The sequence below is a fragment of the Suricata suricatta genome, chromosome 7, assembly GCF_006229205.1.
Source record: "Suricata suricatta isolate VVHF042 chromosome 7, meerkat_22Aug2017_6uvM2_HiC, whole genome shotgun sequence".
In the NCBI taxonomy this organism is placed as follows: domain Eukaryota; kingdom Metazoa; phylum Chordata; class Mammalia; order Carnivora; family Herpestidae; genus Suricata; species Suricata suricatta.
Window position 1 is genome coordinate 32,709,311 of NC_043706.1, and position 16,178 is coordinate 32,725,488.

The 16,178-nt window shown below is 55.9% G+C and overlaps 1 protein-coding gene across 7 annotated transcripts in view; it reads left to right on the forward strand.

Annotated features, from left to right (window-relative positions):
- Positions 1-16,178, forward strand: part of ANKS1A (ankyrin repeat and sterile alpha motif domain containing 1A) — a 179,562-nt gene that overhangs the window by 147,897 nt on the left and 15,487 nt on the right. For 6 of the 7 annotated variants that reach the window (XM_029944038.1, XM_029944039.1, XM_029944041.1 and 3 more), the window contains one exon: positions 4,824-4,930. In XM_029944038.1, the coding sequence (XP_029799898.1) occupies positions 4,824-4,930 (107 nt within the window). Of the gene's footprint in view, positions 1-3,057; positions 4,931-16,178 lie in introns of those variants that run through there. The other variant, XM_029944044.1, reaches the window with a different exon arrangement.

Sequence of the window (16,178 nt, forward strand, 5' to 3'; positions counted from 1 at the left end):
CTCAGCACTGATCTGTCCAGCATCCCAGGCCCCGCTGGCACTAACTCCTCATGAGAAGGTGGTTCTCGTCCGACTGCTCCGTGGCAGCGGCAGAGCGTTGGGTTGGGTCGGTGGTCTCAGACTAATTAGCCAGCATCACCTGGAGGGGTGGGCTTTGCATCCCTCCTTGTGTCTGTTTCTGCATTTTTCCATTACTTACTAACTCATCATTTTTATCCTGGGTCCTGCTACTCTGGGCATTCTTTTCTTTTCAAAGCCCTGGGGGCGGTGAGATCTGCCTCGATTTCCTTTGTTTGAGGCAGGGAGCTAGAGAGACCATATCCGAGCTGTTTTCCTGGATAACAGGATCTCGGTTTTATTTCTTTCTCAGGTGAGGTGACGTTTCTCAAAGTGCCTGTTAGCTCGCACAAGTCTCAAGCTCTGTCCCTCAAGCACCTGCACCCTCCCTCTTCGACCAGAGCACCCGGGCTGAGTCAGCTGCTGGGGCCTGGCCTCTCCCATCACTGAGAAAATGCCTCTCCAGCTGAAGGGAGGGGCTTCCTTGCTCACTCAGGAGGCCACATACAGGACTGGCCTCTTAGCCCAAGTGACACCTGTGGTTCCTTGGGCGCTATCAGAGTCTGATGGGGACAAGTGTGCACATCAGGGAAAAAGGAGCTGCTGACGCCTTGGTGCCTGTGGAAATTGCATGGGCTCTAGAGCCTCAGCCCTGGGTTCAAATTCTGCTTCTGGATACATACTGGTCTTGCGCAAGTCCCTTAATCTCTCTGGGGCCCCAGGTCCCCAGCTACATTTGGACAATAGTACCTACATCATAGGTTTGTTGGGAATGACTAATGCATTCAGATACTAGGGCAGAAGAGGTAAATGGTAGATATAGTCTTTTTGTCTATGAAATAATTTATATCCAAAAAACTAGGGAGGAGAAGCATCTGCTGTCCCCTCCACCACCTTTCCAGTTGGGTTCCTGGAGCCACCTCCATCCAGCAGCCTCATTTCCCTGGCTTCTAGCAGGGAGGGCCTGGCTGGATGCAGCCCATCCTCCATGTCTTGGATTATGCTGGGGTCTGCAGAGGTGGCTCTTCTGACTCCGCATTTGTCGCTCTGTCTCCACATGCAGTCATGTGCAGGCTCCGTCAAGAGTCGAGGAATCTTTGGGAGTAGATGTTCAGTACTGAGACAAATACCATTACCCTTTTTCAAAAACCGAGCTTTGGGGACATCCAGAAAGGGAATCGATAGCAGTCAGTTCAGTTGAAGCAGCTCCCTGCTTGCCTGCACCCCTCTGTGTCCAAGGAATGCATGTGCCCAAGAGTCTGGGTCAGAAGCAGGCCGTTACCTCTCGATGTTGATGAATCAGGAAATGTGGCCGCACCCCTGGAAAACACACTTCTTCAAGAGACCATCTCTTTGGAAGTGATGACGCAGAGCTCTTTCCTTGCTCTGGTGGTCCCACCCACCAGTTCTTACCCCCACAAACCCGTATGAGTGATGAGAGTTGGTCCAGTTTCCCGACCACTAGGTCACTGGGTCCCCACCACAGAGTCCTGTTTTAGCACCGCTGAGTAGAACCCTCTTCCATATGGTAGTGTAGGACAGTCCAGGATGGGCACACAAGATTGGCCACCTGAACAGAGGACGGCTCCACCCGTGCCGCAGAGTCCCAGCCTCCTGGATCTGCCCTGCTGTTAGGCCACGAAGCGCAGAGAGAGTAGACCCGTCTTATGTCTGACGGGTCAGGACAGGGCCTTCCCCAGGACCTCGGGGAGCACCAGCCTTCAGCTCGGCCCAGAGCAGAGCCCTTGCTATTTTGAATGGTCAGTTGTAGGGTTCAGATTGCCCTTAGGTTTCTGGATCTAGGGGAGACTCGGGATCTGGGGTTGCCAGCCAGGGAGGAGGAGCAGGCCTCCCAGCAGGCAGCTGTTAACTAAGCATGGGATTGTTCCGCGTGACTGGTTTTGCAGAGGATTGTGTTCTGTAGGGCGAGACCCTGTATGGAACTGGAGTCTTACTCTCGTCTTGGGCCTTGGGACCCTGAGCCGCCCATACTGGCCCTGGGTACCTGAATCCCCAGCAAACGGGTTAACGACCCATTCCCCTGTGAGTCGTCAAGGAGGGGAAGCCTTCCCACTGGCCCCGGCTACACACTGCTTTCCACAAAGGCCTGTCTGTGGGGCGGAAGAGATCACCTGCTTAAGCCAGCCACTTTAGCTGTTGAGTAGCCGTTCAGGGCAGGCTCCTTCCGGGGCCTGATCTTCCTGCATGCACTGACCCTTCTTCGCCAGGACCATCTACGGCATGTTGAGCTGTCGGTGCCCCCCAGCATGTTTAGAGGGTGATATGTGGGTCCCTGGGTCTTTGTCTCTACATGTGACCTCGTCTCCACGGCTGTACTTGGGGTTTGGTCTTGGCCCCCCCTTTTCCTTGATGCCTCCCCTCCCGTCCCCTCCTCCTCTAGATTGTGATGGACCTGCTCTGGGCCTGGTGCTTCTCCCCCGGGCTCCAGCAGGCCCCAGGAGAAGTCCCTTCCCAAGTTGCTGAGTGCACTCACTCACCTGAGGAACATTAGGTGTAACGTCTTTATTTGGCCAGCTGTTTTTATGACGCATCATGGGTTATCCTCTTGGCAGAGAGGCACAATCTTTCTTACATAGTGAGCAGGGGGTCACCTAACCTGTGGTCTGTGCCCTCAGGGCAGTGTCATTCCTCTGTCCCCTTCTCTGGCTGTCTGAGACAGTGTTGGCCAAAACTATAGGAATGTGCCTGCTCTCTCCTTAATAAGCAGTTTCCAGCCCCTCGAGCTGCAGGTAGGGTCTCCCCATCTCCACCTTTCAGATGCATGTGTGTTGGTGACATGAGATGCTGGAAGCCTGTCATTTTGCTGTGCTGCTTGTGCTGCTGTGTCCTTCTCCCTCAGCGGCGGCGGTGGCAGCAACAGCAGCTTCTGCTCCGATGTCCGCTCCCTGATGTATTTTCCTGAGCGTGGAAGGGAGGAGGGTGGGGAGGGGAGAGAGGGAGGGCCAGACATTATGAGAGCGAGTGAGGGCTGCGGGGCCGGCAGTAGGCAGCGTGGAGCCCAGGAGCCTCCAGACAAAGCACTCTGCTGCGGTTCTGCGAGCGCACACATCCACCAGCAGCAGGCGGGACCACAGCTGCCCGACCGGGGGATTACGAGCAGGAATGAATCAGCAGCCAGGGACACTTGACTTCATGGGCATACAAGAGCCCGCCGCCTAGCTTCTCTGGAGCAACCAGCCCTAGTCAAGGGCAAGGGACCCAGCGTCTTAGAGTGCTGCTGCAGCGTGCATCGGGAGGCCACCGGGTCCCTGACCACCAGCTTCTCTGCAGAGGACAGAGGAAGGGGAGCCAGGACAGTGGGTCACCGGGGGCTCCCAAAAAACCGAGCCAGTTGGCCTTGGCCTGCCTTGAAGGGCAGAAAGTGCCGAGAACAAGAGAATGACTTTCACCGAGTCAAGAGTTCTCTGGAGGTGATGTCTTTGTAGTTCGTTCGTCTTTTTCCTCCCTTTCTCTTTTTTCCTTCTTTTATCATCTGGTCTTGCCCATGAGAACCGGAGAAGTAGGTGGGGGCTAGGCACTCAGGTCTGCAGGGGGGGCTGAACTCTGTTCCTCACTGCCCCGCCACGCTCCCCTGTCCAGCCTGAGGAGCAGAGCAGATACATGTCGTCCCTGCCCTGCCGGCCCTCAGAGGAGAACGTCAGGATCCAGAGACCCTGGGAAGACAGTCGCTGTCTGTATCGCTCAGCCAGAGAGAGAACAGTGCCGAACGTGAATAGACTTAAGCCGCAACAGCTCAGCTGACAGAGGACCGCTTCCCGTTTCCCTTTCTTTCGTCTGGTTGGGTTTTGTCTTCTTTAGCCAAGAACAGGACCTGCCTGCCTGCTTTCCACCTGAGCAGCCGGCGACTCACAGGAACAGCCACCATCAGAAGAAAAAAATGAATGCCCAGCCCCAGCAAAAGAGCCCAGCCTGGGAAGGCAGCCCTTGGGACCGCGCCCTGAGGCAGGAGACGCCCCGCTCGCCGGCAGCCAGGGTCTAGCTGTGGACTGGGCTCCTGGCCCCACTGGCCGCGCAGCCCAGAGGAGCGCAATGTCGCCGTCACAGCAGAGCCACACCTGAGCCCAATCCCTGGGGCCCTGGCCCATGCACCGCACTTGGTCCCCACCACCTTGAGCCTCTGAGCACAGAGGGCCAGTGGCCATGGTTTGCTTATTCCGGGACTGCTGGGGGAAAACAAGTAAAAGCCCCTTTTCTCCCCCTGCCGGGTTCTGTGCTGCTTGTGTTGCATGTGCTGGGTGCCCGTGAGCAGCCGCCGCCGCTTCGTCCCCGGAGCCCTTGCTGTGTGCCTGTGCCCCTCAGCTGCATGAAGATGCGTGGTCTCTCCTGACCAGTTTGTGCTGCAAGGTCACAGGACTGGTCCCTCACCCACAGCCCCGCGGGGGCTCCAGGAGTTGCATGGATGCGAGGAGCCCCTGGCCCCTCTAGTGCCCGTGGCAACAGACTTCCTGAAATGCCTCAGTGTGAACGCTGACGAGGAGTCCCCCCAACCTGTGGGCGGAGACCGTGCCTGTGCCACGGCAGCCCTGGAGCGGCTCGGACTTTCGGGGGTGGGTGTGTGTGTGCGTGGCCTGCACCCGGAAGAGGAGCTGCGGGCCCTCTGCTCTCTCTGGTCTCTTGTACATAGTCTGGCTGCTTTATGGTAATGACCATGATGTGGCAGTGCCATCTGTCTTCCTCTGAGTGCCGCTGCTACCGCCTTAATGGGTTTTCCCTTTTCAAGCGTCTGCCGATTCCTCTCTCGTCAGGTTCTCGGACGCTGGAGCAGAGCGTCGGGGAGTGGCTGGAGGCGGTTGGGCTGCAGCAGTATGAGAGCAAGTTGCTTCTGAATGGCTTTGATGATGTCCGCTTCCTGGTAAGTGGCCGCAGGCCTCCTCGGGGGCGGGTGCAGCTCCACCGAGATGCGCCTCCCTGGTCTCCCGTCAGCCCTGCTGGACCGAGAAACAGTACGTAGCCCCACATCCCAGCGAAGCGCCAAAGGAAGTGACTTGGATGTCAGGAAATCAGCTGCGTGCTGGGTGCCTTCTTTCTAAATTCTGTCCCGCTCCACTCTGCTCTGCTCCCAGAAACGGTTCTGTAGGGAGAGCTCTTGGCAAGTCCGCGTCCCACGAGGCAGGGTCCCTGACTGCAGACCTCTGCCCCTCCATGGTCTACCTCTCAGCCCTCAGGCCATATGCTGTGCAGTGAGGCCTCAAGGCCGTCTCGTTCTGGGTCAGACACTGGGAGTTTTGGTGGACAAGACAGTAGTGACTTTCCTATCCCGTGTCTGTTGGGTACCAGAAGTTTCCTTTATTCCCCAGAATGGGGCCATCCAGCAGGTAGTTGTTGAAGCAAGAAGCCTTGCCCAACAGGAAGGCTTCTTCCCTGCCCAGGCTGGTGGCTAGGGTGGGAGATGTGGCTGTGCAGTCTGCTGGACTCGTGACCTCGGGGATGGCCCAGAGGAGAGGCTGAACTGGTCGTTGGAAAGATTGGTTGCTTTTCTGAGGTGTAAGTAATTTTGTGTTGTCTTCTTACACAACACACGGTGTTAAAGAAAAAGCCGGTGTCTTTCCTCAGGCTCCCTGTGGAGTAGGGGCCTGGCTGGGGCCTTGGGCTTAGACTCTATCCTTCTTCTGTTAGTCCAGAAGGTGGCTCAGGTCCCCATGAGCATTTGTCTCCTGGCAGCCCTCCAGCAGATGGTGAGCTGAAGAGGTCAGGGTCAGGCAGCCCAGAGCTCCCTTCTCCGGTGTGGGTCCCTCTGGAGATCCCGCTGATGAGGCTCCATTTGGTTCTGAGCGAATAGCCGCCTGCCCGGGGGTACTAGCCTGGGACAGACTCACTTCGCCGGGGCTATCATCCCCCTCAAGGGCAGACCATAAAGTCTGCAGCAAGCCACCCTTCCAAAGCCAGCTTCAACTTTTAAAAGTCTTAGGTTTTTAAATTTAAAAATAAACAACAACTTTTTTCACATTAAACTGAGTATATTGATGGTTCTTATAACCTAATCCTTGACTTACCACGTCCTGGGGGAAGGCCGACAAACCCAGGGTGGAGGTGGTGGTCCAGCCAGCGAGCCGGGGCAGTTGGCACCCGGTGCTGAGTGTTGGGGGGCCCTTCACTCTCTGAACACGCCCCCTTCATCAGACCGGCTGTCAGGCAGGCAGGGGAGGGAGGGAGGCCGTGGACTTGTGTTCCTCCCTGGGCCTCAGTATTTTAGAGACCGAGCTCTTAACTTCTCACCCCTCCTGCTACTTTTGGAAAAAGGTTCTCAACTCTTGAACATCATGACTGCTTTGGAACTGCTTTTCCTGCCCCTCCCTGTGCTCTCACCCAGAAAGTAGCTAAGTGGGCATCTCGGGAAATCTGGCCCTGAGCCAAATGTCCATGCCAGAGGGTGCAGGGCCCCAGCTGGAACATTTCTCTTTCTTTGGGGGAGGGACTCTCATGGTGGGAGGCCAGCAGCTCAGTCTTCCCAGGGCCCTCCGGGCCCCTCCTGTTGCCCTGGGCACGAGCTGTCCCTCACCGCTGCCCTCTCGGTTCCGGCAGGGCGCTGGCAGGTGTAGGAAGGAATGCTGATCACACCTCGGTTGAGCACGTTGCTTCACATACCTGGAGTGGCCCGAGGAGCCATGCAGAGCACCCTGGGTGATTGCATGTAGATTGCCAGATGGACTGGAGAGCTGATTGTTTTAGCAACCAGAAAAAAGGGAAAAAACACAAGAAAGGGGGCATTTTTATTGAGAAAGTCTCTTGTTGCATACGGTATAATTTCCATCACGTTAGCTGTGGCATATCTCCATGTAGTCTGGTATTGGGGAGGTTGCAGATGTTTTTCTTCGTTCTGAAATACCCTGGAAACTTCTACAAGATGCACAAGTAGCTTCTAGGGAGCCAGGGTCTTGATGTAGGAGGAACGTCTGTACACGAAACATGTTTCCCAGACCAGGTGACACTCTAGAATTTCTGTGACAGGGTCCTACAGCTCCGTGTCGGGGTAGGCAGGACTTTGTCATCATGTGGTCTCATTACCTGTGCCTTCCCTTCCAGACAACCTTGGCCATGATACTTTGCAGCAACAGGGAATTCACCACCTTACAAAGTAGTAGCCACTCGTTCTTTGCATTTGCTCATTTTACCTTTTGGGCCCCAGAGAACACACTTAAGCCATTAGAAAATTAAAGACTTTCTGTCATGGCCTTCAGGGTCTTGTCTTGTCCAGGTCCAACATTTTCTTACTCTGGCTTGTTCCTCCTATGATGTGATGACTGAACTGGATAAGCACTGCATCTTGAACTTTATTCTCTGTTGCCTGCTGGCAGAAAGGGCCTTTGATTTGAAGGGGTCAGAGTCAGGGCCAGGGCCAGGCCAGTGGGGCTGACACTAGACCGTGGGAGACAGGAACCAGGAATCTGGCACCCACCTCTGCCAGCCAGCCCACCACAGTGGCTCATTAATCACAGCGTGTTCCATTTTTCACTGTAAGTCTTGTCCACAGGAAATGGGCTTTCTTAGGAGAAGGGAGGAAATGCATAAAATCACGGAATGTAGATCATTGGTGGTTGGCGAGTTTGAAGCTCCAAGTGTGCTGGGGCAGGTCTCCATGTCTGAGGACCGAGTCCAACCTCCCTTCTCAGAGGTGGCAGTTGAGTCAGTGATGGTGCTCCACATGCTGGAGTGTAGGTGGGTGTTAAATGTTTTTGGAGAGTGTCGGATGTGGGGAAACGTTCACCTTGCAGTGCTGAGTGAAGGAATCAAGACACAAAAGTCCATACGCAACATGATCTTGATTTCCAAAAAAGAAAACCTCTCTGCCCAAGAGATGCAAGGGAATGAGCCAAACGTTTTCTGTGGTTATCTGAGGAGGGTTGTGGGTGGCTTTATTCTCTTCTTTGGAATGTAAGAGATTTTCTGCATTTCCTACAACGAATGCATGGATCTGAAATCAGAAAAGCAAATAGTGCAGGTGTCTTAAAGAACCTGATGGTCCAGCTGGGAAAACGAGGTACATAAGGCAATGAAAACAACAGAGCGGCCAAGTGCTAAGTACTGTGGTGAGGCGCATGGGTGCTGCAGGAGCACCGGGGAGAACCCGCCTTCCCAGGCATGGACCCAGAGCCGGCGCTGAGCTGGTCAGTGCTCACGTGGGGCCGTGGGGCCCAGAGGCTGGAGACACTGCCAGTGAGTGGCAGGGCCAGGATGCTACCCACAGCTGGCCCAACTTTGAACTTCTGGGCTGCACTTGCTGTTGGAGGGTTTGCAGAGGCTGTGGGGCTTGGAGAGACACAGGCAGAGGAAGGCGAGCATGGGGCCTGAGCCATCTGCGATGAGTAAGGAGGCTGGTGTAGTGAGTACAGTGAAGGGCAAGCCTCTGGCTGGGCAGGAGGGCTGGGCGTGCTGCGAGGGGCCTTGGCAGCCATGCTATGGGGGGCTATCGGGTTATGCCCCGCATCAGGCAGGGAGGCCCTGGAGTTGGGGTGCACCTTATATGGCAGAGCGTGATGGAGAGTGGGTGCGTGGTAGGTGACCAACGGAAAACAGAAGTGAGTCTTGCAACCGGCTGAGGACAGGTAGGCCCACACTGAGCCACAAGTTTGTCACCTCTGACAGGCAGCATTGTCAGGGGGGCCTCTTGCTCCTCCCGTCAATTTATTTCCCCACAGGCTTCCACCATGTACAGATAGGCTCCTGCTGTTTCCCTGTCTGTTTTTGAGCCCTGGCCAGCGTGTTCCTGTGTGTTGGGAGGGACGACAGGGGCAGAGGAGTGAGCCCTGAGAGAGCTGAGAGCCATAGGTGTGGGGAGGAGGTCATTCTTTACTGGCCTCCGGGAAGTTTCCAGCCCGGTCCCCAGACCCCGGAGCTTTTCTTCCTGCGTGCTGCCCGGATTAGCTCCTTGCTCTTCAGCCCCAGAGGCCGGCTTTCTGCCCGGTGGGGCCATGCCCTTGGGTTCCTACCTTGGCTTCCATGCTCTCTCCCTCTGTCTTCTTCCCTCTCGGGCGTCAAGGGGCCCCTGTGGGCCTGGGCACAGGTGCCGTGGCACTGCTGCCGGAAGCCTCCCTGCCTCGACTCCTTCCCCACTTGCCCTAGCCCCTCTTCTCCCCACACAGCGCTCTAACTGCTGGCTGCTCTGTCGGAATCCTCTGCCCCAGTGTGAGGCAGGGCCTGAAAGGGACTTTGTCCTCAACTAGCGGCCTCGGAGGGTCAGTGGAGCTGGGCTTTCAAAGGAATACTCTCGGACAGTGTGGATCCTGCCGCCTGGACTGACTTGGTTCTGTGGTCACTTAACTCCTCACGGGGGTTGACCGACGCACCACCAGATGCTTCCTTGTTTCTGCTGGGCGCTTTTGCCTTGAGACAGGCAGGCTCACGTTGGGCCTTTTTCCAGGCCTCGCACTTGCTTGCTCTCCCTCTTCCTTTCTCCCTGCCAGATGGTGTGGAGTTCTTCAGGGTAGCAGGGACCGCAGCTGGAGTCCCACTGTGTTTGCCCCCTTGTGTTTGTGCGTGTTCCATCCTTCTCCGGGCCCCTTTACAGCGAGAGAAACTGAGAACTATTTCCATGTCTGTGAAATGAACTAATGATATGATAAGCTGGCGTTGGTCCAGCCAGCAGCTCCTGTTCTGTAGTGTCCGGCTGTGGGCATCTCAGTGTGAGCAGCAGCAGGGCTGTGTGCTGGCACCTCAGAGCATCCCCGCCCCAGCAGCATGCCTGTGCAGGAAGTGAGGCCTAGGGGGCAGGGCCTGGGGACCCATGTGTCTCTGTCAGAGGCCCAGACCTCATATACCACGTATCAAAGTTCAGGTATCCCCGGGCATCCCTGAGGCCCCCCAGTGGCCTCCTGGGGCCCACAGACCCTACACTTAATGGATTAAGCCATGTGTCTGAGGCGGCTCCTCAAGCAGACAGCTGAGCTGTGACTAGAAGCAGGTCTCCTGGGCCCAGAGCAGTGCTCCCACCTCCTGCTCTAGTCCCCACACCTGCTTGCCCAGGAACCGACTGTGTCTGGGCTCCATGCTTGGTGCGTTCCCCCCAAAAAAGGGGCCTGGGAGCCAATGAGCTAGGCTGGTCTCCTAAGATGTTGGGCAGGTTGTTCTGCACCCCCCGGAGTCCCCCTGTTCCGTGGCCTCTCATTTGACTGCTTACTTCATGGAGGCATAAGCTGTGAAAGGGACACACTGCTACCATGGTGACACGTAGCAGCGACTGAGACCAACCACGAATGTAAGAACGTAAGGCAGCAAGGCGACATTTTCTCCACAGTGGGGGCCAGGCAACAGCCGTGCTCTGCAGGGAGCAGATTGGCCGTGTCCTCAGATCCGCCATGTAACTGGATGGTCCTGGGACGGAGCCCTTTGACTCCGGGCTGATGGGCCGAGCTGTTGATGTGGGGGATGAATGAAGCACCTTGACCTCAGAGAAGGTTCAGAAATGCAGACATTCAGGGCTGCAAGTGGCTGGAAGGATGCTGTGCCTGGTGCGGAGAGAACGAGGACACCGAGAACCTGCTTGGGAGGACCGGGCTCATAGGGGTGTCATTTCCATGAAACCGGGAGGCGAATCCCCGGATGCTTGTGCTGTTGCGCCGGCCTTGAGCGCCCTTCTGAAACTGGCAGGCGGAGAGGGCCTCTGGCTTCAGGAGCAGAACTCGCTACGCTGTGCCTCGTCCTCGTCCTCTGTAGAACTGGTTGCATTTGTCCCCTTCGAGTTTTGTCTCTTGGGCAAGGGCAGGCCTATGCCACAGGGCGGTAGGGGCCACTAGGGCAGCAGCGGGTGTGGGTCAGGGCCGAGCCGCTCCTGCTGCTGAAGCTGTGGAGCTGGGGGAAGGCACCCGCTCGGGAAGTTCTGTCATCTGTCACACAGCCCGTCGGGAAGCCCCAGACCAGCCAGGCAGAGGGGAACAGAGAAACACAAGACTCGATAAGCACCTGGTTCCTGCCAGCACGTTGCTGCTCAGCACCATGGGAGTCGTCATTTAACCTGCAAAGCAGGAGGGCTCATTCCTATTTACAATGTTCTAACTTTGTAAGAACCTTGAACAGCATAATCGGGATTTGAACTCAGTTCTTACCCCAACAGGTTCTTATTCCCTTATACCACAGCTGCCTTGCATGTGGTAGCTGACGCCCAGAGCCCCCAGCCCCCAGGTGGGTGAGCGCATGTGCTTCGGGGAGCATGGTTTCTGTCCTCCGACATTATTAACATTTTGGGCCACAGCAGTGAGCCACAGGGCCCTGCCCCTCCTACCCGCTCTCTGCCGCCCTCCCAAAGATCCTTCCTGCTCTCCCTGGCCAGGCCACCAGGAGAGGAAAAAACAGGTTAAAAAAACAATATATATACTACAATCCCAATTCTGCTAAAAGTTTTTAAAATAAAAGCCTGGAAAAATACACCAGACTGATAGAAGTAATTCCTTTCCTAACTTTTAAAAAAATATTCTCTCAGAAAAGTATGTCAGAATGGTAGCCCTTCTTTTTTTTCCCTAAGGTGATGGATCTGTGAGTGGCTTTTACATTTTTCTTTATGCTTTCTTTAAAAGAAAAATGTTTATGTTTATATTTGTGACAGAGATAGAGACAGAGAGAGAGCATGAGAGGCAGAGGGGCAGAGAGAGGGAGACACAGAACCCAATGCAGGCTCCAGGCTCTGAGCTGTCAGCACAGAGCCCGATGCAGGGCTCAAACCCACAAACCGTGAGATCATGACCTGAGGTGAAGGTGGACGCTTAACTGACTGAGCCACCCAGGTGCCCCTATGCTTTATTTATTTTTAAAATGCACTACAGTAAACTTGGATAACTTACCTACTCAGAAAAAAATGAAAGATTTTTAATGTAAGGAAGATAGAGGCAGGGCTTCATGGAAAGCTGCAACATTCTCGAAGCAGAGACTTCATAAATATCCCCTGAACCAGCTAGGGCCTGGGGCGGCTGACTTCCCTACACACAGAGATCCGGTGGAAGGTGGGGGCACCCAGCTTGTGGCCATATCTGACCAGTGGTAGATGGGTGGGGGCCTCTCTCTGCCTGAGCTGACCACTTGTTACTGAACCTCTCTCCCAGGAGGCGGGCCCCACAGATCCATGTAGGAAAGGGATGTAGAGCCCACTGGCAGCTGATAGCCCTGGGGGCTCTCAGACAGCCTCTTCCCTCCTCCTCCCGCTGGCAGGCTGCCTGGTATTCTCCATGTTGGGTACCCTGCTCCCCCCGCAGCACGGTCATCTGGGGCGCAGGTTGATGGACACAGGGCGCTGCTCTAAGGCAGGCCCGCCTTCTGAGGCTGGGGTTGCACTAAGCACACGTGTATCCACACAGGAGGGACAGGAGGCGAGCAGACCCAAGCCGTCTGGGGCCCGAGGGGCTGGCCGGGGACGGCAGGAAGGATCTTTAGGAGGGCACAGAAAGTGAGCAGGAAGGACAGGGCCCTGTGGCTCACTGTTGCTACCCCAGTCTGACCTCCCACCCCCACCCAAGCTGCCGGTGGGCCTCACCCCGCTCTGGATTGCTCTTGAAAGGGCAGGGGCCAAGGTGGAGCGTGGCGGAGAGTTTGCAGCATTTGCGCTTCAGGGACTTACATTGCTGGAACTGCCGGATCCTGGATCCCCAGCTGACAGGACGGGGAGCAGATGTGGCGGCCCCAGGAGAATCTGTCTGCTGTGAAACCAGGGCCCCAGCAGAAGAAGGGAGTCTGCCTGGCACCTCCATGCAAGGAGGGACTTAAACATCCCTTGGCCTGGTGTCTCAGTAATGGGCCTAGCCTAGAGCCCTCGCCTCCCACCTGGCGTGGCTTGCTGGTGGCAGACCCCCTTTCTTGCCAAGCGCTGCCCTATACCACGGGAGGGGGGCAGGGCGCCGTGCCACATCTTCACGATGAGCATAGGGCCTCTGTGAATCACTGAGCCTCAGGCTCTGGCATTGGCTCCCCAAGCCCCCCTCCAGTTAGCCCAGCTCGTGCCTCTCAATCCTCAGATCTTTTGCCAGGGGGTTGCTGAGTCCTTTGTGCCCGGAAACAAATCAAGACTAGAGGGTGAAGTTCCAATGACCGCTCTCTCTCTGCTTTGGTTCTTCTCTGAGCTGGGAAAGAGGCAGCTCTGTAAACTGAATATGGCAGGGACATGGCTCTGTGACCTCAGATAGGGACAAGGCTTTGTGATGTCAGGCAACTTAAAACCTCAGCTGCCTTGTGACTGAACAGGACAGCTCCCCTGTGCCCTGAGCAGGCCCGCTGTCTCCATGGCACAGCCCGCCAGCCCAGGCCCACCTTCCCACTTCCATCACCCAGAACTTCTCCCTGCTCCCAGGCTGGGTGGCCTCGGTCACAGCTGCCTCGACCTGTGTCGTCCCCTCAGCTGGGGATCCAGTACCCACTTCTCTGCCTTCACCGCACCTCCATGTGAAACTCCCTCTGAACCCCGCTATCGCCCCACCCTCAAGCCCCACATGTCCCTGGGGCACCCCTCCCCAGACCTCATCCTCGTCCCTCGTGGAAGACTCCAGATGACCACAGTCAGGAAGTCAGCAGCGCTGGTTTTGGCTATTCAGCATCTTCTTTTTAGATCTGTGTTGTTGCGTCCAGAGTTTCATTGGTTGTTCAGATCGTTATTCTGCATGGGCAGCATGCCGGGCATTGCTCTAGATGCAGGTGCCCAAGTGACACAGGTGTCCCTGGCCCGTAACAGCCTCAGGACCCTCGGTAAGCAGCTCAGCCTATTTTCCCTTTCGCTGAGAAGGGTCCCCTCCAATGTGCCATGCTCCAGATGTTCCCTTCTTAGGCCTTTCCCACTATTTGTTGAATGAAGACATGCCCAGCAGTTCAAGAAATTTCCAGCAAAATATTGACAAGTGTGATGCCTCTCAAGATGCAAAAGGATCTTTCCTTCTCCTAAAATCATATGGTCAGGAAGACTGAAGACGATCAGACCCCTGGAGGGAGGGCCAGAGAAGGCTAGAGAGAAAGGCCTGGAGTCCCGCAACAGCCCTTTCCTCCACCTCCACCAGGACTCCCAGAGGCAGTTCCTGCTGTCTGTGCTCCTTCCCTTTCATGGCCCCTGGCCACAGGCCTCTCTCCTTCCCTCGGTCCACATATCCACTGGCTGTGCCCAGGATCTGGGCCTAGGGAACCCCGTTTAGCACCGACGAGCCACTGTTCAAATACCATCTTCTGTGCCCACTGGTGAAGCCCAGTGACAGTACTGGTAGGAAGGAGAGGCCATCCAGAGAGACTGAGCTGCAGGAGAGGGGAAGGACCGCCGCAACGGGCACCACCTCTCGTTGGTGCCCTCTCAGGGAAGGACGCCCAGGGAGGACGGTGTGTGACTGTGCAAGTCAGTCCACGGGGCAGGTTTGCCCCGTCCCCTGCTGAGCTCCGACAGGCCGGCCTCTGCCTGAGTCAGCCTGCTCCTGGGCCCTGTACTTGGGCTTCGTATGCAGAGCCTGGGCCACGGCCTGACCCTGCTTCTCCATCACTGCGAGGCCTCGGCAGGCCCTCCCTTACCCACCTCTGGGGGTCCACACACCCTAAGAGTTGGGATTCTACACAGATCACAAGAAGGAAGCACGGCCCTGGCCCCAGAGGTGGAGGGAAGTTCTGTGTAGGGACATTAGTTCCGGAGCCCAAGTGCGCCCCAGCCCTGGGACGGATTCCCTGCTGCTGCCAGCACTTTCCATGCTTTGTCTTGGCTTCCACAGAGCCTACCTCCCTAGACAAGTAGAAAGAGCCTGGAACGTGACCTTGGAGTTTGTCAGAGGGATGTGTAACTGTCCTGCTGCTGCTGCTCACAAGCTCTGTGACCTTGGATAAGTCACTTCTGCTCTCTGAACCTCACTTTCTCTGTGTTATGTGGGCAGTTCCTATCTCAAAGGTTTTTGGCAGTTTTTTTTTCAAGTGGTGAATGTGAAGTCCCTGCACAGCACCAGGACATTGTCAGGACCCATGTCTGCTGGCATCTTTGCATGTCACCTCCCCCACAGAGACCGGCAGAAGGGGCCCTTACCATGTACATAGTGACCCTGAGGCCCACTTCTTGCCACTCTCTTCCCTGGATGTCTAGAGAGCAGGCTGCAGCCAAGGAGGTGGGATCCTGGCACTGCCCTGGCCAGGAAACCTGGTTCCTGGCCTGTAAAGTGAGGAGCCTGTAAAATGCCTGCCAGATGGGGGGTGGGGGGAGGCGGTCACGGCTGGGGCAGAACCCTGGACCGGGAGGCACTGGTACTCTGCTCCTCCTCTGTCCTCCCTTCCTCAGGGACAGAACCCAGTCAGGCTAAATGTGGACTAGTTCTGTGTTTCAGATTTCTCCTAGACTTAGAACCTTTTTTTTTTTTTAATCTAAGACAACCAGGGCACTTGGGTGGCTCAGTCAGTTTAGCATCTGACTCTTGATTTCAGCTCAGGTCATGATCTCTCAGTTTGTGAGTTCAAGCCTGGTATCAAGCTCTGCGCCAAGAGTGCAACTCCTGCCTGGAATTCTCAGTCTCCTTGTCTCTGCCCCTCCCCTGCTCACACACTCACTCCTCCCTCTCTCAAAAATAAACAAACAAAAAATACTATCTAAGAGATCTCTCTTAACTGAAATGCTTAGGCCAATGAGCTGTTCTACTTTCTTAGCTCCCTAATGGCTGGCTCGCAAAAGGGCCTGGAATATAGCAGCCCTGCAGATGAACGCTAATGTGGTAGAAGGTCAAGTAGAAAATCTCTGCCCCCACAACCCTCCTTGTGAAGATGGCTCCGAAAGGCGGTCCCTTTCTCCCTTCAGTAAAGAAGGTGTGGAAACCTCCAGAACATTTCTCACCTTTGAGGATTTGGAACACCTTGTCATCCCCACGCAGACTAATCCTGGAGGACGTGGGTGTGGCACGTGCAGGAGGTCAGGAGACCTGCCTGTGCCCTGGTCACGCCCTGGCAACTGCCTGCTTCGATTTTCCATCACAGCCTTTATCTTTCTTTAGTTTACCTCTGCCTCTGTCTTCTCTCGGCCGCATGGGCCCCCTCGTTCTCTTGACTGGTTAGTGGAGGCCCTGATCCGGCTCAGTCTGGTTTTCCAGGATGTCAGCCTGCGGCTCGGCTCTAATGTTGCCCTAACAGCTTGTGAAGGGTTATGAGTAGGAGTTGGGGATACAGTAGGAGTTCGGAAACTT